The following is a 24432-nucleotide window of genomic DNA, read 5'->3' on the forward strand; positions in this document are numbered from 1 at the left end:
CTTCGGGGCAATCTGGCTTGATGTTTGCAGACTTAAGGGTATCCATCATTTGGTTATGTAGGAGAGTCTCCATCCAAAGCTATGTTTGGCTGGACCCAGGCTGGGGGATTGGACCTAGTTTTGCAGGTCCAAAGGCTGGTCTGTTTGTCACACATGTCAGGCTTTCTCTTCTACTGCCACATCCTCCATAAGTGCACCTCCGTTATTTCTCCATGTAGCCTTTGTTAGACGTTAGCAAACTCCTCACTGCTGCTTCATTTGTTGCCACTCCTGGAATCCGCCCCCTCCAGTCCCCTAAAAGTCAGAGATTCCAAGGCCAGCAGGAACCATTGTGGTCGTCTAGCCTGACCTGCAAAGCTCATTTGTCTAGTATTGACTTCCAGCCATTTGATCATGTTAGACCTTCCTCTGCTCCCACTATTCCTCCATGTAGATACTTACAGGGTGGGATCAAATTACCCTTCAACTTCTTTGTTCAGCTAAATGGACTGAGCTCTTAGAGTATCCCTACAGGGCAGGTTTTCCAACCCTTCAGTCACTCCAATTTATCAGCATCCCTCTTGCCTTGTAGGCACCAGACCTGAGCACAGGATCCCAGCTCCAGCTCCCTCACCTGGAGCAGTGGTAGCTGTGCAGGGTTCTCAGAATAAAGGATACTGAAAACATAGCGTTGTCCCTTCCTATCAGCATATAGGACTCAAGGAGTGGCGTGGATCTGCTGGGCTAGCACCGGCCCATTTTTCCAATTCCCTTGCCCACTGTTACCACCCTCTAATTGGTGAAGCAAAATGTTTCTTGCCCTCAGCCCTGCCGGAAGCCCTTTTCTGAAGGTACGGGGTATGCTTAGTGGGGACTGTGCTCACACCCAGCACAGGCCCTTGCAGGTAAGTAGAATATCGCACAGTGCCTGCGTGTTCTAGGATCATCAGCAAGTCCTTAGGTTCTGCAGTAATTACAGCCTATAGGGTTTCACTCCCTGGGTTCGTCTGTGTTGGAACCAGCCCTGGGAGTCCCAGGCCCTCAGCCAAACGAATTGGTAATGGTGCTCTGTCCCAGGAAGGGCTTGTTTTAAGAATAACATGGAGGCAGAGTTCAAAGTGAGGACCGACTGAAAGGTGGAGACAGAGGTGAATGATGGCAGATCCCTGTTCTGACTGTCTTCCCCCTTGACGATATTGTTTTGCAGCCTACCCGGACTCCCAACTCTGCAGCATCCAGCGGTACAGCTGGGCCCTCCGGCTCAGCTTCCGCCTCAGCGGGTGAGATGAGTAGCAGTGAGCCCAGCACACCTGCCCAGACGCCTCTGGCTGCGCCGATCATTCCAACTCCTTCCCTGACCTCTCCGGTGGCACCTCCTTCAGCTCCTTCCCCCACCAAGGTAAAACAGTGCGTGGCTGTCTGATTGCTGTACCTGAGTGGGGGGCGGAGGGGCAGCTAAAGGGGGAGGGGAGTGCTTACAGGCAAGGAGGCAAGAGAACAGGCAGCAGGCAGGGGGTATGGCAGGGAACCGTTTATCAGCCCACCCTAATCCATGCTCCGACAAAAAGGGCCAGGGAGTGCTCTTGTGTGACTGTACCTGGAAAATCCTAGTCAGTTCTGGGCACCACACTGCCACAGACTGAAAGCGATACAGAGAAAGCTGCTAAAACAACCCGGGGGTTTGAGTGGATTGTCTTCTGAGATGAGTCTGTGTAGCGTGACTAAGAGTAGGCCAAGGGCAGACGTGGGGCGAAACCCCAAGGCTGGAAAGGAATTCAGGGTGTTGAGAATATTGCTGCTTAGCTCAGCACTCTACAAACATTCATAGAAACCTAGAAGATCAGTGTTGGAAGGGACCTCAGGAGGTATCTAGTCCAATCCTCTGCTCAGAGCAGGACCAATCCCAACTAAATCATCCCAGCCAGGGCTTTGTCAAGCCTGACCTTAAAAACCTCTAAGGAAGGAGATTCCACCACCTTCCTATGTAACACATTCCAGTGCTTCACCACCCTCCTAGTGAAATAGTGTTTCCTACTATCCAGCCTAAACCTCCCCCACTGCAACTTGAGACCATTGCTCCTTGTTCTGTCATCTGGTACCGCTGAGAACAGCCGAGCTTCATCCTCTTTGGAACCCCCCTTCAGGTAGCTGAAAGCAGCTATCAAATCCCCCCTCACTCTTCTCTTCTGCAGACTAAATAACCCCAGTTCCCTCAGCCTCTCCTCGTAAGTCATGTGCCCCAGCCCCCTAATCATTTTCATTGCCCTCCGCTGGACTCTCTCCAATTTGTCCACATCCCTTCTGTAGTGGGGGGACCAAAAACATTAACCCTTCCAGCATCCTTGTGAGACTGGAATATGGCGGCATCTCATTTTAGAGATGAGGAAACTGAGGCACAGAGATCACTGTCACATAAAGTGGAGCTGAGACTAGACCTCTGGCTCTCAACTCTGTCCCATGGCTTCAATTCTAGGTCTCTTGGGTGGAGAAAGTCAAAAGGGTGTTTTTTTTTGTTTTTGTTTTATTTTGCCTGAATATCAAGACTGATCTCTTGACCTTGAGAGGGATCTGGGCTGAGGAATATTCTCCCCCAGGGAAGGTGGAGAAGCCCCACTCTCTGGGACAGGGCAAACTGCTAGGGAATATCCTGTGGGGAACAACCTGCCCTGGCCTTGGAGGTGGGCTGGGTGATTAAATGGGTGTTTGATGGCTGATAATTACTATCTAGGCCAATTTTGTTCTTTAAAATAGTTTTTCATTACTTCCCTCCTGTACCTTCTTAATTAGCTGAATTTCGAGCTTATGACAGATTTAGGCCGGGAGGGCAAAGTGTGAAAAAGCATTTGAGGTTTTGTGTGAAGTCCTGAGTTGGAGAAAGCACCACCTAATGGAGGGAAAAGGCATTCCAGCCTCTCATTTCGTCCCGGGTTCATCTCCAGTTAGACCTGTGCCTGACACCGGTTCACTTGGTAGTGTAGTGCCGTTACTGATGCTTAAATCAGCTGAGAACACAGAAGAAAAAAACCTCTGGTATTTGACAACACTTAGAGCCTCATCAGTTCCAGCGTTCGCTCTGTAGAGTCAGTCGGTTCCTGCTGTTGTTTGTGTGGGTGTTTCACACAACAGCAGGGGGAGAAATTAAGAGAAAATAGAAAAATGTGATTGTGAAAATGACTTAAGTTTTGGTGGGGTGTTTGGGAGCAGGTGTAGGACCCCAAACTAGTTGCAGCTATTTTTTAAAAAAAGGGGACTACTCTTCAAATGGATGGGGGGACCCCAGGTTAAATCAAGAGCGAGTGCCAGCGTTGTAGCTGCGTGATTTGTAGTCAAGCAAAGACTCTTCTGAAACACCCGAAGGGATTTTCTGCCGTCGGCATGCTGAGCAGCACCCCGTTTGTTCACTCAGGCAGGTGATTGCCTGCTCACTGAACGTTTGTGCAGGGGGAGAACGTCTTTGTCTGCTCAGTCACCCAGGCGCTGGGGGTTCCACTTGGATCTATGATTCTCCCATCAGGAAAAGCCCATGCGTGGCTGCATAATACCTCACAGGCTTTATGCTGCCTCTTCCCTGTGCAGGCAGCTCTCCAGTGACCAGGCAGGTAGGTTTTCGGGGAACAACGTGTTAGCCTTACACACGTTTTAGGGAGAGTCAAAGTCCCCTTGGAGCATGAAGGGCTTCAGGAAGAGATGTTTCACCTCAAGGGGGTGGGACCCAAGAGGGCTGCATTAGAATCTTGCCAGTAACTTGGGGACTGTGCCTAATTCTTATGCACTGGAGTAGATTGCAGCCACCTTCAACTTTGGTGTGGAGGAGACGCTTCAGGTCCCAGCATACGCTGCTCCATCTTTGAGCCGCCTTTGCTCAGCTCAAGATGGAGTGTTGCTTGCTGGCACCAGACCCCTCTGTGGGCTACACCTGTTAAAGGTCCGGATGTCTTTGAACTGGGTTTTGAAACCCAACTGATGCAGTGACTCTTTGTCGTAACAGAGCTGAGTTGATGCTGGTTACCTGGGTTATCTTTCAGTGGGAAAGATCTGCCCTGCTTGTCTCTGGAGAGCCCGCTGGTTAGAAAAGCCTGGAAGAGGCATTGCAGTCAGACGCAATGGCTAGTTTGTGGGTCAGAGTGGAAATGCCATTATGGCACTGTCACTTGCCGAGAGATCAGGGCTGTGCTCCATCCTTACCTGGATGAAGAATTACACATGTGCTGGATCTTGCACTAAGCCTTTCCTTCTAGAGATGAAAGTGTCCAGAGCCATGATTCCAAAACCTTCAGAATCCAGCCTACAAAATCTCTTAGCCGTGCTTAATCCCCTCTGGTATAGTGACCGCCCATTGTATTGGCGTGGCTGACGGAGGAGAGGTGGGAAACGGTTAGGATGCCTTTGGTGCTCAGTAGAGTAACCCCCGGCATCAGTTAATAACTCTCCAGTTTACAGTGGGCACAGTTTGTGTGTGTCTGAGAGTTGTTAAACTTCATTGAAATAAGCCTTAAAGCGTTAGCCATTACACAGGCTATAATTTAAAATCACATCGCTTGTCACATTAGAACCCCAGTCCTGTTAGCGGAGACACGTTTTCCTTGCATGTGTCATTACTTTGACCCCTAGGGGCAGGAGAGGGGAATTAAAGGAGTTAATTTTGTACATTATTGGTTTTCAGACGGGTTCAGCACTCGCAAATCCCACTGAAGTCCCATGGAAGTGCAGGTGCACGGCACGTTTGTCGGCCAGGCTGTGTCTCAGCACATCGAAGTGTTAACTGTGTACTGTGGGTGAAATGAAACCCAGTGAGATTAAAACATTATACAGGCTTTGGAAGTGGAATAATTTCATTCACTTTGTTCTTCCAAGAGGCCTTTAATGATGCTGCTATTGGAAAAGGGTTGACTGAATTCTGAGAACTGGGTCAGACTTAGGTTTTGTTGCCTGTGCATTAAATTGGAGGTATTTGGAGAAATCCATTGTTAGGTGACATCTCTATTTCTCAGAGTAACCTCCCATTTTCCCCTGGCTGTGCAGGAGGAGGAGAACCTGCGTTCTCAAGTCAGAGACCTGGAGGAGAAGCTGGAGACTCTGAAGATGAAGCGAAATGAAGACAAAGCAAAGCTGAAAGAGCTGGAGAAATACAAGATCCAGTTGGAGCAAGTGCAGGAGTGGAAGAGCAAAATGCAGGAACAACAGGTTGACCTCCAGAAACGTCTAAAAGAGGCCAAAAAGGTGAGCATCTTCCTGGTGGCATGTGGCAGCACCAGAGCTGTGCAGCTCTTGTTAATGCCGTGTCAAGGGAGCCAGTACGTTCAAGGCTCTTTCATCGTTGGAAATCAGACTGGGGCGTTCTTACTTTATTTTTGATGCATCCACTAGCATAAAAACAGGAACTCCCCCAAATCCTGTCTTCTGAAGAGATGTGGGCCCTAAAGCAACCTGTGACCACGACATAGCGAACATTGGCTCACGTACTGGTTTGAGAATGCAAAAGCCCAGTGGAAGTAAACAACACTCGGTGCTGAATTAATTTGTACAAGGCGCTAGATATGTCTGGGCCCATTATCCTGGTGGCATCTTCCTGTGGTTTATTTTGGCCTATTTTCTCCCCATATCTGAGGCAAGAGTTTTGTCATGGAGCCACGCTGGCCAGCTTTAGCCAAGCTGTGCTTTGGATAATGTGTCCCTTCTGCCAGGGGCGTCTGCAGATTCCCACCTGTGGCTCATGATGAAAGCTCCTTGACCCTGGGGGAATCTTCTGGAGAGCGGTGGCCATTAGGCCTCTCCCCTCATGCTCCCATCCTGGAGGGGCCCAGGGGTTCCCCCTTCTCTTCCTTCTAACCACAGAAAGTGCAACGGGCTCCAGTCACACACACACACTGTCCTCAACTTTTCCCTAATCCTTTTCTTTCATCTGTCCTGGGGACAAGTTTTGTTTGTAGTTAATCAGTCAGTCAGATTCCTTGAAGGAGGAGAAGAGGAGATGCTGTGGCCTGGGCTCCATCTGGCAATCAGTCAGACACATTACGAGCCTCTGATCAGATCCAGGATGCTGCAGCTGTCAGTTATGGGATCGCATTTTAATGTTGTGCGTCCTGTTTGGCCGTGTTTGGATGCCTGGACTCAGTGTGCCCTTCTGGGTGAGGGTTTTCTTCTTCCAGTGCCGCTTCTGCCAGACGCTCACCCTGAAAGTACGACTGGACCTGCCTCCCTCCCCTTGCTGTCACACGCCTTTGGCAGCGTTGTTAGTCGTGTGGCTCCCAGGATATTAGAGAGACCAGGTGGGTGAGGGAATATCTTCAACTGGACCAACTTCTGTTTTCCAAGCTTGTCTCCCTCACCACAGAAGGTGGTTCAATAAAATATGTTAGCTCACCCACCTTGTATATCACAAGTTTAGCAGCCAGTGAATTTGGTCCTGGAGCTCTGTTCCCTTGATTCCACGTAATATCTCGTGACTGAGTTTCTCTTCAGCTTCCAGCCATAGCTGCTGACTCTGTGAGTGCTCTGGGGCTGGAGCACCCACGGGGAAAAAATGATGGAGGGGGCTGCTGGGGGGAGGGGGGGAGGCTCAGCACCCAACTCCGCATACTGCCTCCTGCCTGCTGAAAGACCACACAGATCAGCACCTCCCCCTCCCACCCACCCCAAACAGCTGTTTTGCGGCATGCAGGAGGCTGGGAGGGATGGGGAGGTGCTGATCTGCGCAGCCTTTCAGTGGGCGGGGAGAGTTTGGGGGGACAGAGAGAGGTGGGGGGGATTGAGGTCTTGGGGGAAAGGGTGGAGTGGGGGCGGGCCCTGGGTCTACATAAAAGAGAAATTTAGAACCTAATACAGCTGCCAAACGGCTTCATACTGTCTGCTGGCGCTACCCTCCAGGAACGGACCAGCAACTGGTTGGTTGGTTGGTTGGCAGGATGTGCTGAGGTCACTGCTCCATTTTAACAGAGTCGGCTAAACGCTGTTACTACAAAGAAAGGTATAAAATATGCTTGGTGTGTGCCCGTGAGCCAGTGCCGGGGCTTGCCACCTTCTTAAAATACAGAAACAAGGCAGCCCATCATCCCTGTGTGTTTAACACACCTGCCTTTTACCAGGTTAACACCTTGCTTAGATTTTAGTGATCCCCAGTTAGGGTCTGGGGAACCTCCCTTAATGAACATGAAACAGTTGTGTCCTGTTGCATGTGTTACTTCAGAATGTAACCTGCCAGTACCTCCCATCCTGGTTACCAGCACAGTCAGGAATTCGTCGTGCAGAGGTTAAATCTGAGGGCAAGTCCACACTACAAAATTAAGTCAACCTAAGTTACATGAATGTTCAGCCACCACAGTCACTGAATCGGTTTTACACATCACACTACGCTGCGTGTGTCAGCCACATGAGTCCTCCCCAGGAGCATGTGCACCCATTGACCTGCAGGCGGGGCACTGTGGGATGGTTTCTGAAAGGCAGCAGCAGTCGATGTAAGTAGCACACTGTCTACACTGACAATGTGTCAACCTAACTACATTGACTTCAGCTCCGTGAGGTGTAGCGCTTGGGTTATGGAGTCAGTGTGGTGACTTACATCAGTGGGAGCGACAGTTCAGTGTAGATGCTTCGAGTTAGGTCCACATAAGGCAATTTACTTCGACCTAACTCTGAAGTGTAGACCAGGCATGTGTCTGGTGGCGTTACTGGAAAGGGGGTTCCAAAGAGGATGGAGCTTGGCTGTTCTCAGTGGTGGCAGATGACAGAACAAGGAGTAATGGTCTCAAGTTGCAGTGGGGGAGGTTTAGGTTGGATATTAGGAAAAACTTTTTCACTAGGAGGGTGGAGAAGCACTGGAATGGGTTCCCTAGGGAGGTGGTGGAATCTCCTTCCTTAGAGGTTTTTAAGGTCAGGCTTGACAAGGCCCTGGCTGGGATGATTTAGTTGGGGATTGGCCCTGCTCTGAGCAGGGGGTTGGACTAGATACCTCCTGAGGTCCCTTTCAGCCCTGATATTCTAGGATTCTATGGATTCTACTGGAGCTGATTCTCTTTTTGTTCCAAGTGGGGTGGGAGGAATCCTTGGCCACTCAAGCCCTGTATTACTGGTCCTGGGTGGAGGGAAGAGGGGTTGGAAGTGTAATTGCTGGGCTGAGTGGGGAAGAGGTGCTGAGTTGGGACAGAAATAAGACAGTTTTTGTGGCAGTGACCTTTTCCCCTGCACGCCCGGTAAGCATTTACCAGCTGGGATTTGAATCCATGTAGTCCCCCTACAAGAACACTGTCACAGCCAGGATTATCTGAGCCGTACAGCTGGGTAATGGTTTCGGCTTGAGACTGAGTCTGAGGAGCTCCCCTGTTCCATCAGGCTTCCATCCCAAGGTGTTCTCACCCTGTTTCTACCTGACTGCAGGAGGCCAAAGATGCATTAGAAGCCAAGGAGCATTACATGGAGGAAATGGCCGATACAGCTGATGCTATCGAGATGGCAACTCTGGACAAGGAGATGGCAGAAGAGCGGGCCGAATCCCTGCAGCAGGAGGTGGATTCCCTGAAAGAGAAGGTGGAATATCTCACGATGGACCTGGAGATCCTGAAACACGAGATAGAAGAGAAAGGTGAGAGGTGTGGGGACCACCCATTGTGAAATGGGCTTGGGGAGGGGTCTCCTGTTTTAATGCAAACCTGGGTTGGGGGTAAATCTACATGTGGGGGAGATCCCATTGTTGTGATGAGTGCAGCATAAATACCAAGGTCCACTGAGATCTCCTAGGCCTGGTGGAGTCAGTGGGAACAGTGCCATTCAGGAGTTAATTCCATTGATGAAATAAACAGTAATACGTCACTAGGACCAGATGGGATTCACCCAATAGCTTTACAATAAGTAAATAATTAAAAGGCTCCAGAGGCTGGCCCGGCAGTTACAGACTGGGGAACCTGACTTCAGCACCAGGCACATTGCCTGAAACTCTAGTAGAGAAGAGAATCAACAGATGCAGAGATGAGCATGATTTGTTGGGGAAAAGTCACCATGGTTTTTGTAAAGGGAACTTCCGCCTCTCCAAAATGCTAGAAGGGGATCAGCAAACGTGGGCAAGGGGTGGGGTGGGGGGTCCAGTGAATATAGTGTACTGGAATTTCAGAAAGCCTTTGACAGGGTCCCTCACCAAAGGCTCTTAAGTGAAGGAGGCAGTCAGGGACAAGGGGGAAGGTTCTCTCCTGGATCAGTAACTGGTTAAAAGAGAGGAAACAAAAGATAGGAATAAATTCTTAGTGTTCACAGTGGAAGAGGTGAATGGCAGGGTTCCACAAGGATCTGCACCGGGACCAAGGTTATTCAGCATATTCATAAGTGATCTGGAAAAAGGGGTGACCAGATGGCAAAGTTTGCAGATGATGCAAAATGACTCAATACATGTAAGTCCAGAGTTGACTGAAAGGAGTTACAAAAGGGGGACTGGCAACAAAATGGCAGATGAAATTCCATGTCGATAAATGCAAAAACATTGAAAAACATAATCCCAACTATCCATTGAAAAGGATGGATTTAAATTAGCCGTTACCACTTAAGAGAGAGATCTTAGAGTCCTCGTGGATGGTCCTATGGAAACATCTGCTGAATGTGCAGCGGCACAGAATGTTAGGAATGTTTGGCAAAGCGTAGCTAATAAGACAGAAAATAGCACAATGCCACTGTATAGATCCTTGGTGCATCCACATGTGGAATCCTGCATGCAGTTCTGGTGGCCCCATCTCCACAAGGTGTATTGGAACTGGAAAAAGTTCAGAAAAGGACAACAAAAATGCTGAGGGGTCTGGAACAGCTTCCATATGAGGAGAGATTAAAAAGACTGTGGCTGTTCAGCTTAGAAGAGAGACTAAAGGTGGATGTGCTCAAGGTCTATAAAATCATCACTGGTGTGGAGTGTTATTTACCCCTTCACATAACACAGGAAGCAGGGGTCACCCAATGAAATGACTAGGCAGCAGGTTTAACACAAACCAAAGGAAGTATTTCTTCCCACAACACACAGTCAACCTGTGGAACTCTTTGCCAGGAGATGTTGTGAAGGCCAAGACTATAACAGTTCACAAAAGCACTAGATAAGTTCCTGGAGGATGGTCCATCAGTGGCTATTAGCCAGGCTGGTCAGGGAGGCAACCCCATGTTCTGGGTGTCCCTAAACCTCTCACTGCCAGAAGTAGGGAATGAGCGACAGGGGCTGGATCACTTGTTGATTCCCTGTTCTGTTCATTCCCTCTGGGGCACCTGGCGCTGGCCACTGTCAGCAGACAGGACACTGGGCTGGATGGACCTTTGGTCTCACCCAGTCTGGCTGTTCTGATGTTAGGATTTGCCCCTGTGGGATTGCTGTGATAGCTCCTTAGACATCCAGCTAAATGCTCTCAGCCCTTTGCATGCAGTCCAATTACTTGGCTTTGCAGCGCTGGGTGGTAGGAAATGGTAGGACCCTTATTCACAGACAGGTCAGTAGGAAGCAGCAAATGAGCAACTCTCCATGTCTCATCACCTCTGAGTTTGAGTGGGAGTCTGGCTGGCGGGATGCAGGTCTCTCTCACTATGGCTAAACCGGCCATTGCAGTGCTCATTGCCCCTTGCCCAGACGGGATGCCGGCTCCTGGGAGCGTCTCTGGGACAAGCTGTTTGTGCTGTAGTGCACAGGGTCTGCTCATTGTGCTGATTTCAGACCAGCTGCTCAGCTCCTCGACGGACAGGACATCGAAGCCAAAACGTGGAACAATCTCCCACATTTTATCCTTGTTTTGATTCCCTAATGGGCTTTCTAGCCACGGCAGACTTTAAAAATACGCAGACAAGGAAGTGAGCAGCCATTGCGTATCGACAGCATGAGCCGATTTCCCTGGCAGAGGGCCTGCGGAAGAGCCCCAGGACTCTGCTCACTCGACAGAACCTGTATCTGCCAGAGGAGCAGTAGATTGAGGAAACGGCGGATGGATGCACTGAGGAGGGCTGCAAAGGGGAAAATGGGGGAGATGGACAGAGCGAAGGGGATGTGGGATCTTCGCTAGGGCCGATGGAGGAGGATGGGGGGGCAGCGGCTACTGGGATCACATTGGCTACAGCCAGATGAGTACATAGAGCCATAGGGTTAGAAGGGACCACAAGCATCATCTAGAGTACGTTAGAGCTCTGCGTCAGGCACCGCGGGCCTGACCTGCAGCACCAGCAGTTCTAGCCATGCAGCTCCCCTGAGCCGAGATTGCAGATTGTGCCATACCATGCAGTGGTTCTTAATTTGAGTCCCTGGCCACTAATTGACTAACCTCAGCTTGTGACATACATTAGATTTGAGGGCTGCTCTGCTGAGGAGGTGATAGGCTGGTGGGTTAACCCCCGAGCATTGTCCTCCCAACTCCCAGGTTTAAAATCTTAGTTGCTCTTGAGAGACCTGCCTCTGGATAAGAGCTGATTTTCCTGCAAATGCTGGGTAACGTCTCTCTGCTTCTCCCTTTCTCCAGGCTCGGATGGGGCTGCATCCAGCTACCAGGTCAAACAGCTAGAAGAGCAAAACGCGAGGCTCAAGGAAGCTCTTGTCAGGTATAACGCTTCCTTCCTATTAGATCTCCTCCTCTGCGCTATCACCTCTGCAGATCCTCACTGCAGGCTCCCAAACCCTACCACCTGGCAACAGAAGCGGCCTCAAAGCGGTGACCCATGGACTTTGTTCTTGAGCCAGGGGATTAACCCCCTAGCCCCCCCCAGACACACCTCCAAATGCTCCTCAGTTCCTTTTTAACTCCCGGCACATCTGTTAAACCTCAGAGGAGTAGGAAGTGGGGTGGGTCACTGGGAGTCTGCTGAGGTTATACATGCAGAGAATGTGAGATGCTGCAGAAAGCAGGCAGTCTGCTTCCTTCTGATACTCTGGCTACGAGCAGGCTACTTAAATACAGTAGCTGGTTGATACGGTGCGTGTGTTTGCTGTGGTGACCAGATTGGGATGGCTTCTGGCAGTGTCCTGCACACCTCCTGGCCAGGTGTCTACTGAACTGCTTCGCACTGGGAAACGGATGTTGCATCTCTCTGTAGCCCTAACAGGGACAACCTCCGAGTGTCCTAGGAGAGGGCCTCCCCTGCATGGTCCCACCAATGTACCTGGTATAGTCTTCATTGTCTAGCCTCTTCAGATCACAGCCCGAGAGTCCAATCTGCCCTCTTCCCGTGAAGAGTTAAGTTACAAGCCGTATCCAGGGGCTGAAACGTCTCTGTTCTGAGTGAATGTGCACTGATGGCTGCAAAGCTGTCTCTTTACCACGGAGCGGCAATCTGAGCCCCCCCGGTAAATGAGTTCCCTTTGCACTCAGCATGGCTGCCCCCGTATCTCAGCACTGGGACGGCAAGCTGTCCTCTATGGGATGGTCACTGCTAGTGAAAGGACAGGAGTCCTAGCCAGCTGACTCGGAAGGGGTGCAGACATCTGAGGAAGGCTGTGATGGCAAGGGCAGGGAACGGCTGCTGTGACCACAGTCCCTGGGTCCCGTTCCGTTTGCTCTGAGTATGTTTGCTCTGTTTCAGGATGCGGGATCTGTCAGCATCAGAGAAGCAGGAGCACGTGAAGCTTCAGAAACACATGGAGAAGAAGAATTCAGAGCTGGAGAGCTTGCGTCAGCAGAAGGAGAAGCTGCAGGAGGAGGTGAAGCAGGCAGAGAGAACCATTGACGAGTTGAAAGAGCAGGTGAGTCCACCCCAGGGTGCTTTGGAGCTTCAAAGAGGGTCAGGGAACCACTGCCAGGCAAATTGGTGTCTCCTGTGAACTGCTGGGTGTGGGGCTCTCGCTTAGAAACCGCACGCTTAGAGCATCCCAGGAGGCAGTGAAGGTGTCCCAGGGGATCCTGCTGTAGAGTCTGCCCTTCTCCAGCACAAGCCGGGCCGGACTCTGGGCAGTGGTTCATGCTTGGCTGCAGGCTGGCTTCCTTAAATGTAAGAGACACTTTGCACCTGGTGTCTTAAAAACCTTTCCAAAGGAGAGTCTAACTGATGTCGTCTTACCTCTGGAATTCGGTGCCACCTAACATGCTTGTCTTAGGATGGCGTGGTCAGGAGGACGGGCAAGTCACAGCCATGCAGAGGTTTTAGTGATGTGGGGCCCCTGGGGGAAGGTTCCTTGATGACTACAATGCAGTGCGCTCCCCTTTGCATTTTACGGGCTTCCTCGAGGCAGGCACTGTCTGCTGTGGAAGAAGCAGGCGATACCGTACAGAAGCTCTAGCATGATCCTGGCTTGGTAGGAGAGCGATGATTGTCACTGACACCACTTGATAATGTGCAGAGGGGGAGAGAGGATGACTCCTGTTCCCATGGAAAGAGAGTGAGCTCCCATTGTGCCTCTGATAAATCTGACCCATAACTTGTCCTGGGCTTCGGTGCAGAGCAGAGAGCTGTGGAAAGCTGGGCTCAGGGCTGGCAAAGCAGCAGAAGATGGATTTCTTGGAGGTTGCATAGAAGTACATTAGGTATTAGTGTCATGATGTTCCAGGTTCTGTGGCCACAGCGGCTGTGAGGATTGAAGCCGGGTGTCTCTTCCCATCTCCTCACCCTGCTGGAACATTGAGTGTTCCTGTAGCGCAGCGGTGGGCAGCCTGTGGCCCACAGGCTGCATGCAGCCCACCAGGGTGATGCGTTGTGGGCTGAGAGACAGTTTCTGTACATTGACCGTCCGCTGCTCCCAGTGGCTGCGGTTCACTGTTCCCGGCCAGTGGGAGCTGGGGGAAGAGGTGCAGGCCACAGGGGCTGGGTGACTGGGTAACAAAATGGCAGATGAAATTCAGTGTTGATAAATGCAAAGTGACACACACTGGAAAACATCATCCCAACTATACCTATAAAATGATGGGGTCTAAATTAGCTGCTACCGCTAAGAGAGGGATCTTGGAGTCACTGGATAGTTCTCTGAAAACATCCACTCAGTGTACGGCAGCAGTCAAAAAAGTGAACAATGTTAGGAGTGATTAGGAAAGGCACAGGTAATAAGGCAGAATATATTGTTATGACTACAGTATAAAGCCATGGGGCGCCCACATCATAAATACTGCCTGCAGTTCTGGTCGCCCCATCTCAAAAAAGATATATTAGAATTAGAAACAGTGCAGAGAAGGGCAACGAAAGTGCTGAGGGGTATGAAACAGCTTCCATACAAGGAAAAATTAGGCTGAGACTGTTCAGCTTAGAAAAGAGACAACTGAGGGAGGGGATAGGATAGAGGTCTATAAAATCATGAATGTGAATAAGGAGGTGTTATTTACCCCTTCATGTAACACAAGAACCAGGGGTCACCCAATGAATTTAATAGGCAGCAGGTTTAAAACAAACTTCACACAACACAGTGTCAACCTTTGGAACTCCTTGCCAGAGGATGTTGTGAAGGCCAAAAGTATAACTGGGTTAAAAAAAGAAGTAGATAAGTTAATGGAGGGCAGGCTCATCATGGCTATTAGCCAAGCTAGTCATGGATGCAGCCCAGTGCTCCAGGTGTGTCTACAACTCTGACTGCCGGAAGCTGGGAATGGTCAAGAGAGGGTGGATCATTCGATAATTACCCTGTTCTGTTCACTCTCTCTGAAGCATCTGGCATTGGCTGCTGTGGGAGAACAGGACACGGGGTTCGATGAACCATTGGCCTGACCCAGGATGGTGGATGTTGCATTCCTATGCAGCGGTGTTGGAATGTGGGAGGCCAGGTCAGGCTAAGCTTTTGAGCCCTGTGTCCGTAGGTGGATGCTGCGCTGGGTGCTGAAGAGATGGTGGAGACTCTGACAGAGAGAAACCTGGACTTGGAGGAGAAGGTCCGGGAGCTGCGCGAGACCGTCGGCGACCTGGTAAGCTGCCCAGCAGGCAGAGCTCTCTGCCATGGGTCAGAGAGGATGAGACAGAACCCACGCGTATTCCTGTGTCTGCATGGTCTGCAGCCAGGCTGGCCACAGGACAGGGTGTGGCAGTGGGTGAGGCTCAATGAAGTCACTGGGGTTGGCTGATCTCCCAAGCTCCTGCTGGGCACGATGGCCGCAGCTGATCTCCTGGTCAGCCCCGAAGCTCTGCCCCTTCCCTCTTCTGATAGCCCCGTGATCCTGTGGCCTGACAGGCCGAGCTGTGAGCGGCAGCCCCCTCCCCTTCTTCCTGCTAGGAAGCCATAAACGAGATGAACGACGAGCTGCAGGAGAATGCCAGGGAGACCGAGCTGGAGCTGCGTGAGCAGCTGGACATGGCAACGGCGCGGGTCCGCGAGGCGGAGAAGCGCGTGGAGGCTGCACAGGAGACAGTTGCAGATTACCAGCAGACCATCAAGAAATACAGGGAGCTGACCGCACACCTGCAGGTAAAGTCCTTGAGCAGCACCTGCCACTGCGGCCTGGCAGGGCCAGGGGAGGGGCTGGCTGAACTGCCCAGCACCCATCAGAGCAGCAGCTGCTTCAGGGCAGGGCTTTAGTACCAAGGAGGCAGAGGCCTCGGCAGGCAAGAGCACTGCAGAGAGGGGACGGGACCAACCCTGCAGGGGCTGCTGCTGGCACTGCCAACGCACCTGGAACGGGCGGCTGGTGCCCTGGGAGTTGGGCTCCTGGTTTAGGCGGGATTTACCGAGAACATCCAGCTAAGCCAGAGCAACCTGACCACTAGTTTTACTCTGAGGGAAACTTCCTCCTATTGGTTGTGCTTCAGCTGCCTCCTGGCCATCCCTCTGCTCCGCAGTGGGGAAACGCGGGTTGGGAGCTCGGGAACCAGTGAGCTAACATACTCCCAAGCGTGGGTGTTGCGTTGTGTCCCAGGGGCTGCAGGTGTGAGCAGGTGGATGGGATTCCCTAAGGGACCTGGGGGCGCTGGCAGCAGCCCAGTGAGACTGTCATGGAAATACGGGTGGGGAGATGGATCTAGTTACCCTCCCCGCCCTGCATGATTGTTCTCCTGAGCCCGGAGCAGTCTGCCCTGTGTCCCCTTGGGAGCTGTGTGAGGCCCAGCGCTGGGGAGACGCCTCAGCTGAGTGCACCCACATAGTCAACTCCCCTTCCTCCTCCTTGCCTGCCCCGTTATCGCCCTAAACCACGGGGAGGCCTGGTCCCGAGATGAGGGGATGGCAGTTCTGCTCCTTCATGTTCTATTGTATTGCTCATCCTCCCCTCTCCTCCTGCAATCAGGACGTGAACCGAGAGCTCATGAGCCAGCAAGAAGCTTCTGTTGAGAGACAACAGCAGCCTCCACCAGAGATGTTCGACTTCAAGATTAAATTTGCAGAGACTAAGGCCCATGCGAAGGTACGGTGAGCAGCTGTGCGTGTCGGTGTGTAGGACCCAGGTGTGTGTATTCCCGCGAGCGGACGGCATTGCTTCCTGTGCTCGGGCTGCTTCCAAAGGCTGCCATGTTATTCTGAGGGTGTCAGAGGCCTGACCCAGGTGTGTGTATTCCCGCGAGTGGACGGCATTGCTTCCTGTGCTCGGGCTGCTTCCAAAGGCTGCCATGTTATTCTGAGGGTGTCAGAGGCCTCCCCCAGGGCTGTGTCACTAGTGAGTGAGAGCACCCAAAAGTCTGCAAAACGGCTCAACTGCAGAGAAACACTCCTCTTCCCCACTGGCTAGCATGTGGGCTCGCAGACCCTGGCAGACAGGGCAGGATGCCTGCGCGCTCTGGCACAGGCTGTGAAAACGGAGCACGTAGCTACTCGGCGGGGTGCTGGAAGGGTGAGTGGTGTGGCTGGAGAATTCAGGCATTACCGGGTGGGGGCGGGAATGGGGCGTAACCTTTGTTCTGAGAAACGGGGGCCCAGACTGTAACGGTTTTTGCACAGCAGCAAGCACTTGAAAATGGGGTTTTGTGACACAAACGTGTCCTGACCCTGGTGTGAACTTACGCTGGCTGGAAGGCCGGTAGCAAGTGTCTGACGTTTGCCCTCCTCAGGGCGAGGGACCCTGCCCTTCGGGGCCTGCCCTGGACCGGTGAGAGGGAAGCTCCTTCCCTCCAGCAGCCGTGGGAATGTGGCTCTGGGACGGGGCGGAAAGGGGCTTGGACTGACTGGCCTGGCTGGGCCCCCGTGTAGTGCCAGCGAGCAGGCGAGAGCGGTTCCAGGCTCTGTTTGATGTTCCCTTTGTCTCCTCAGGCCATAGAGATGGAGCTGCGCCAGATGGAGGTGCAGCAGGCCAACCAGCACGTCTCCCTCCTCACCTCCTTCATGCCTGACAGCTTCCTGCGCCACGGAGGGGACCACGACTGCATCCTGGTGCTGCTGCTCATCCCCCGGCTCATCTGCAAGGTAGCCAAGGGCACATGCCCCCTCACCCCGCCTGCACCAGCACCTCTTCCTTTGACACGGTTAGGGTGGGGAGCTGCTTGTTTTCATCCCACTTCGGCTTATTTCTGTGCCATGAGCTGAGGTGCTTAGGGCCGCTGCATTGCCCCCGGGTGGCGCTGTGCGGCAGGGCTTCAGTGAGCCCCTCTCACCCACCCGAGCGGCACTGCTGGGCTCTGAAGGGCATTGCATCTGGGCGGCGCCTGCCAGAAGGATGGGGCTGGGGGCCTGGGGGGGGATGCTCGATGGCGCCGCCTCCTGGCGGTTCTGGGGTTAGCTCTGTCTGTCAATGACAGCACTTCCAGCAGGCACGTGTCCTGAGTATCTCCGCTGCAGCTCCTCTCACTCAGGAGCAGCATCCTCATCCCTTTCCGGGGGCAGGGCATCGAGGATCCCGCTCTCCTGTGGTCCCAGTGTCACTCCCACAGTGGCTGGCAGGGGAGCCCGGGGGCTCAGGGACCTCTACACAGCAGCCAAGGGCCATTCCCTGCTGGGTCCTTGCTGCCTTTTCCTGAGCCGCTTTCATGCCTCCTGGCCCTCCCCACTCCTTGGGCTTACTGGCCTCTCAGCTCCCTCCTCCCAGGGAGTAACTTCAGGCAGCTCATCTCTGCAGCCCCTCTGCTCCCTGCCTGTCTCCAGCAGGTGAGCGTCTCCCTGATCAGTTGCCTCCAGCCTAAAATTCCCCTGTTTGCAACCTAACCTGCTGAGTGGGCCCACCTGGCCTAATTCAGCTCCTGCAGGGCTAGTGTGGGGAGCACACCTCATCACCGGGACAAAAAGGGGGGCCCTGGGGAACAGTCCTGGTGTCTCAGGGGCCCCCCAGAGATGGGAGCAGAGCTGAGAGGTCTTTGGCTGGCCGGGCTGCAGGGGAGTGAAGCTGATGGAAACACAAGAAAACCCCTTGAGGTGGATAAAATGGCCGCCGTGACTGTGACTGAAGCTGTGTGAGCTGGTGCTTGCCCAGGTCAGGCCCATGGCAGAGTGTGAAATGCCAGAGGAGCCTGTCCCAGCAAGCGCAGCTCTGTGGCAGGGATGCTGGGCTGCGGGGAGCAGGAGGGATGTGTCGCTGTGCTGGGCAGCGCAGGACTGAGACTGCTCTCTCTCTTCTGGAACAGGCCGAGCTGATCAGCAAACAGGCCCAGGAGAAGTTCGAGCTGAATGAAACCTGTGCCGAGCGCACAGGCCTCCGGGGTGCCCCAGGGGAGCAGCTGAGCTTTGCTGCGGGGCTGGTGTATTCGCTGAGCCTCCTGCAAGCGACGCTGCACAAGTACGAACAGTGAGTACCGTGAGCGTCGTGCACTGTGCACACAGCCTTTGGATCCCTGGTGCTCTGGGAGGAGAGCACCTAGGGTGCCCCCATTCCTGCAGAGGGTGGGGAAACCCCTCACGTGTCCAGACTGGCTGAGGGCCAGGGAGGTGCCTCGTCCTGAGCACTGCCGCCGTTCCCAGAGATCTGATGGGATTGTGAGCAGTCACTAGAAGCACTGCCTGCCGCAGCCTGAGCTCAGCCGTTTCACGGGACTGCTGCCGAGGTCAGACGGAGAATCCTTCTAGCTGCACCTTCCCATGCGCGCCACTGAAACGCAAAGAAACCTCCCCAGCGCCCATCCAGCGGCACTGGGTCCATGCTGAAAGCCCGACAGCCAGCCCAGAGATTGGAACAGACTCTGTCCTGCCGTGGCCCTTCCTCGTAGCCCTAGCGCAGCTAGTGCTGCTGCTGGTCCCAGTCACCAGAAGTGCCCTCTACTGGGGCTGGCCTGGGGGCCTGGGCCTGGATGGATGCTGAGCCACCCGGCAGCTCCCATGAGCTGCTCAGCACCTCTGAGCGGCATCCAGAACTAGTGCCCCCGTGAGACTGCAGGGCCCCTGTAGCGACCAGACCCGTGTCCCAGACTAGCTGATAGTATTTGCTCCTCCTGCCAGGGCCCTGAGCAAGTGCAGTGTTGAGGTCTATAAGAAGGTGGGAATGCTCTACCCGGAGATGAGTGTCCATGAGCGCTCGCTGGACTTCCTGATTCAGCTGCTGCACAAGGACCAGCTGGATGAGACGGTCAACGTGGAGCCACTCACCAAAGCTATCAAATACTACCAGGTAGGAGGTGTGGTCTGTGCCGCAGGTGGGTGCCGGCTCTGTGCCGCTCTCTGCAGTACGGGCACTGGCCCCAGGGCAAGCTGAGCTGTGAGGGGTGGGAGCTGCGAAGTGGGGTTGAGGTTTGCAGAGCCCCAGGTGGCATTGCTGCTTTCAGGGAAACCTCCCAGGCTGCGGGCTAAGTAGCTAGGTTCCCGTCACCGCCTTTCCTTCTTTCCCCTCCGCCTTCTGAACACCGAGATCTGGTTCCCCTGCTGGCCCACGACTAGATCTCCCATTCCCAAGTGCTCTGATTCCCATCCTAGAGAAGGGAGATGCCTGGCCGTCCTTGTACCAGGATCCCTCATCTGGGCATCCTAAGACACTGGCTGCAGAAGCCATCACCGCTGGCCCACAGGGCCATGTCCCCATGTCAGAGACTGAAATAGACCTCTCAGAACTTCACATAATCCCAGCACAGAGGAGTATACTGGAGCAGGAGGATCTCTGCTAAATCCACGGGATCAGGCCCCCTTCCCAAGAGGGGTATCTGATTGATTGTCCACTCCAAGTATCCCAGAGAGCCCCTTAGCATCTGCTACTGCAGCCAATCTGCTGTCCTCCACCCTCTGCCCCGGCACGCTTCCCTCTCCCCAAACGTATGAAGCCAGGTGAGGGAGCTGGGGACAGCTGGGATAGCGTGTGGCTCTGCTGGATTAACTCCGTTCTGTTCCTATCGCTGTTACCAAAGGGCAGACCCGTGAGTGTGCTTGTGCTGCCGTGTTAGTGTCTGCAGCACAACGTTCGCCCTCATCCAGCTCCCAGCAGGCTGCGTGCAGATGGGGCAGGCTGCGGTTTGTGGCTCTGGCAGGGCTTTGGAGAAGCTAATGCCTCTCTCCATCTCCTTTCCAGCACCTCTACAGCATCCACCTGGCAGAGCAAGCCGAAGACTGCACCATGCAGCTGGCGGACCACATTAAGGTGGAGTAGCAACGGTGCAGCCCGTGCTGCGGGCCCTTGGGGAGGAGTCACTGCACAGGCTGCTGCTGCCTCCTTCATGAGGGCTTTGGAAAACGTCCTCCTGAGACGCACTCCTGCCTCTTTCGCAGTGGTGCATCCCTTGCTAGCGTGGGCTTGCCAGCTGCCCGCTCCTCCCCCCGAGCCCCACCTCTCGCCCACCAGAGGGTGCGGGGGGGAAGATGTGGGATGGGCCCTGCCAATGCGCTGGTGAGTAAAGGGCAGGAAGAGGAGTTGAGAACACAGCGCTGAGCCCGGTCCCTGCAGTGGAGCAGTCGGCACTGCCAGGCCTCCCGTCAGAGGGCACCTGTGTCCTGGTGCCTCCCAACATAAAGCAGCCCAGGCTCCTGTGGAGCAGGAATCCCAGAGAGCTCAGCCCTGCTCTGTCCCCAGGCAAGGTCGTGTCGCTTAGTCTGCTTTGCCCTGAACTAATGGCACTTGCGCTTGTCCCGCAGTTCACCCAGAGTGCCTTGGACTGCATGGGCGTGGAGGTGGGTCGACTGCGGTCCTTCCTGCAGGTGAGCAGCCGACTTCCTGCCACCCTGGTTCCCCTCTGCATTCGGGGCCAGCACCTCGGCTGGCGTACGTTGGCGTTGCTCCATTGAAGTCAGCAGCTATGCCGGCGTGAGCCAGCTGATGCGCTGGCCCTTAGCATCTCAGGTGTTGAGCTTTCTCACCCCCTTCCTTCCTTCCTTTCCATGTGCTTGGCAGACGGGGCAGGAGGCATCCGACCTTGCCATCCTTCTCAGGGACCTGGAGACCTCCTGCAGCGACATCCGCCAGTTCTGCAAGAAAATCAGACGCCGCATGCCAGGAACAGATGCACCTGGGATACCCGCAGCACTTGGCTTTGGACAGCAGGTGGGACTAGCCAGCGCCGAAGTCCCAGGGAAAAGGGCAGCCGAACACCTGTGCCAGGGGCTGCACTGGCAGCTTGCCAGGAGCCGCATGGGCACCGCAAATACCATAAGGTGCAGAACATTGCAGCCACCCTCCTGCTGAGTGAGGCAGCTGCAGACAATACACGTCCCAGCAGGCCGTGCTCACTGGGGAGGCAGCTGCAGAGAATACACGTCCCAGCAGGCCGTGCTCACTGGGGAGGCAGCTGCAGAGAATACACGTCCCAGCAGGCCGTGCTCACTGGGGAGGCAGCTGCAGGCTGGACAGGGAGGTTGTTTGTGTTCCGGTGAAGGGGGAGGGTCCCACTTGTGCCAGCTCCATTATAGTCCCGCACAACAGGCGCCATCTTCTGTCCCTCGCTCACCTCCCCCAGCCTCTTTCCCCCCTGGTGACTCCCTGCCGGCGTGAGGGGTTTTTAGTACCGGTCTGGTGCTAGGGATGCTGTCACCTGCCTGGCCTGAAGGGTTCCTTGGGGAGAGCAGAGGCAGAGTGCGCAGTGGGAGAGAGTCCGTGCATTGTCTGGCGAGCCAGCGCGTGTCTTTGTCTGCCTGGCTGGGACTGGTGGTGTTTGCTGCTCGGGTCTCTTCTCTCTTTGTGTTGTGTTACACGCGTGCCTGGGCCATGCATCGAAACCTGCTGTGCAGTGTCTGCCCCAGCCCTTTTCCTGAATGGGCTGGGGCTGGGGCTGGGGCGGGGCGGGGCGGATCAGAGCACGCTGGAGAGAACAGCGAGCAGGGACGCTGACACTGCAGAGTCACCTTGCGGGGCAGAGCCCTCGCTGTGAGAGGAGGAAGGCGCGGCCAGGAGTCACGGGGGCTAGGTAGCCGGTAGAGCATAAGACAGAGCTAGGAGAACCCTGACTATTTCCTGCCTGAGCCACGGCCATGAGCTGCCATCTGTAATGTGGTCCCGGTAATGAAACTTCCCTGGGTAAAGAAGCCTGAGCCCACGTGGCCCATGGTGCAGCAGGGACTGCACGAAGCCCTGGTAGGGAGCCTGGTGAGGGAAGCAGTGAGCAAGTGCAGAGAGCAGGAACCTTGGGCTCAGGTGGTGACGAGAATTCCCCGCCCTGTTGGCTTCCTGGGCTGTCCTTCCTTCCTGCCGCCCGGGCCCTTCTCCCTGGTGATAACTGAACTGCCCTCCGCGAGCTCTTAGCCGTTGGGCGAGTGCAGTGCTGTGACGCCTGGCGGGTGTGTGGAGGAACAGCCTCCACTTTCCTTTGCTGGGAGCGAATCCCGTAATCGCTGTGTCTCTGCCTGACCCCAGGTGTCGGACACGCTGCTGGACTGCCGCAAGCACCTGACCTGGGTGGTGGCGGTGCTGCAGGAAGTGGCTGCCGCGGGGGCCCAGATGATCGCCCCGCTGACGGAGAACGAAGGGCTCCTGGCTGTGAAGCTGGAAGATCTGGCCTTCAAAGCAAGTGAGCAGGTGGGAACCCAGTTCTCAACTTCCCTACAGCCCTCTGCCCCGGGGAACGAAAACCTGTTAACCTGAGAGGGGCTCGTATCTCACGCCAGCCCCTGGGCACTTTGGGATGAGCCTGGGTGGAGCGACAGCCAGTTAACGCTGAAGCGTAGGGACCAGCCCCTCACCTACCCACCTCGGTCTGCAGCCTCCTCGTCGGCAGAAGGGCCAACTGCCCCCCAAGGCCTGGGGTCAGTGGAGCAAGGGCAGGAAGCCTTACCTAGCAGCGGTACTTGGCTCAGTGGGTGCAGATCGCACATTGAAATGGGGCAATTCTCTCTCTTACCATCCTCTGCAGATCTACGGCAGCCAGGGCGTCAACCCGTACGAGTGCCTGCGCCAGTCCTGTAACATCCTCATTGCAACCATGAACAAGATGGCCACTGCTATGCAGGAGGGAGAGTACGACGCCGACCGGCCACAGACCAAGGTGGGGCACAGCTGGGGGCGCCTTCGGGCTGGGCCAGGGCAGCTGAACAGAGCCAGGCGAGGCCCTGATTTCCTGTGGATGGTGGGAGGAGATGGAAAAGCTGGGCTTTCCCTAGCGGGCTATCTGGTGACAAGGATGGTCAAGCTGCAGCGCGCACAGCAGAAACCGATGGCACGGCCCCTCGTAGCTGGGTTTTGTGGGGTGTGTTCTGGGCGCAGCGGGCTCTCCTTGGACACTGTTAGCAGGTGAGGGGCCGGCATCTTGAATCAGGAGCCCTCCTGCTGTCGGTGCAGCTAGGCGGATGCCTCCAAACCAGCAAGTGTGTCTTAGCCTTCATCCTTACGGTGTGTAACCTGCCAAGGGTCCGTCGCCTTCTCAGCCTGCGAGACCAGCTCTCCCTGCATTGTCAGGGACTCGGGGAGCCAGGCAATTGCCTGTCGTGTGCAGATTTGGGGGGATGTTCCTCAGCAGCGTCCTGCCCATTTTTCACCATGAGCAAGCACTGGAATCCATCAGCTGGCAATATCTGAGCAACCCCCGTTCTTGTCCCTGCAGCCCCCTCCTCCTGTCAATCTGAGGGCAGCCGCACTCCGGGCCGAGATCACAGATGCTGAGGGCCTGGGACTGAAGCTGGAAGACAGAGAGACTGTCATCAAAGAGCTGAAGAAATCGCTCAAAATCAAGGTGAGCTCATCCATGGTCTGTTCCCTAATCTGCCTTTCCTGTTGGCCGGTGCAGAACCCTGTACCCTGGGGGTGCCCCATTCGCCTGGCCAGTAGGCAGCTGCCTGCCTGAGTTGCTCCCACTTCCTGTAGGGCTGCCTGTGGAGCTGTTAGCCCTTTGGATCGGTTCCCCCAGCGACCACAAGCTGCCCATGTAGCAGAGGCCTGTGGCAACAGCCATAAGGGACTCACTAGCCCTTCCCCCAGGTGGGTGGTCCGTGCACGCCTAACCTGAGCCCGGGAGCCAGTAAGGACTGGTGGCATGTGCCGGCTATTGGCTGCACCCGTGGAGCCGGGGTGGGCACTCCAGGGCACCGGAACATGTTGGCCATGCCCAGAGGCCTGGAGCACTTCGCTTTCTCCCCTGCCGCTCCAGGGCGAGGAGCTGAGCGAAGCAAACGTGCGCCTCAGTCTCCTGGAGAAGAAGCTTGACAGCGCGTCCAAGGACGCGGATGACCGGGTGGAGAAGATCCAAACCAAGCTGGACGAGACCCAGGCTCTGCTCAAAAAGAAGGAGAAGTGAGTGTGGGTTTCCCAGCCGTGGGATTCGGGCTGGGCCTGCTAAGGGAGGTGCCTG

The 24432-nt window shown here is 54.6% G+C and overlaps 1 protein-coding gene across 13 annotated transcripts in view; it reads left to right on the top strand.

Annotated features, from left to right (window-relative positions):
• The window catches only part of DCTN1 (dynactin subunit 1), a 134637-nt gene that overhangs the window by 101603 nt on the left and 8602 nt on the right, over nt 1–24432 (top strand). For all 13 annotated transcript variants that reach the window (XM_030563940.1, XM_030563941.1, XM_030563942.1 and 10 more), the window contains 18 exons: nt 1187–1378; nt 5002–5199; nt 8353–8557; nt 11442–11520; nt 12499–12658; nt 14694–14798; nt 15104–15295; nt 16110–16226; nt 17066–17218; nt 18370–18530; nt 19178–19346; nt 20235–20303; nt 20795–20857; nt 21051–21200; nt 22506–22667; nt 23002–23133; nt 23689–23817; nt 24232–24374. In XM_030563940.1, the coding sequence (XP_030419800.1) occupies nt 1187–1378; nt 5002–5199; nt 8353–8557; nt 11442–11520; nt 12499–12658; nt 14694–14798; nt 15104–15295; nt 16110–16226; nt 17066–17218; nt 18370–18530; nt 19178–19346; nt 20235–20303; nt 20795–20857; nt 21051–21200; nt 22506–22667; nt 23002–23133; nt 23689–23817; nt 24232–24374 (2579 nt within the window). The remainder of the gene's footprint in view (nt 1–1186; nt 1379–5001; nt 5200–8352; nt 8558–11441; nt 11521–12498; nt 12659–14693; nt 14799–15103; nt 15296–16109; nt 16227–17065; nt 17219–18369; nt 18531–19177; nt 19347–20234; nt 20304–20794; nt 20858–21050; nt 21201–22505; nt 22668–23001; nt 23134–23688; nt 23818–24231; nt 24375–24432) is intronic.

Source organism: Gopherus evgoodei, chromosome 5 (assembly GCF_007399415.2).
Source record: "Gopherus evgoodei ecotype Sinaloan lineage chromosome 5, rGopEvg1_v1.p, whole genome shotgun sequence".
Classification (NCBI taxonomy): Eukaryota; Metazoa; Chordata; order Testudines; family Testudinidae; genus Gopherus; species Gopherus evgoodei.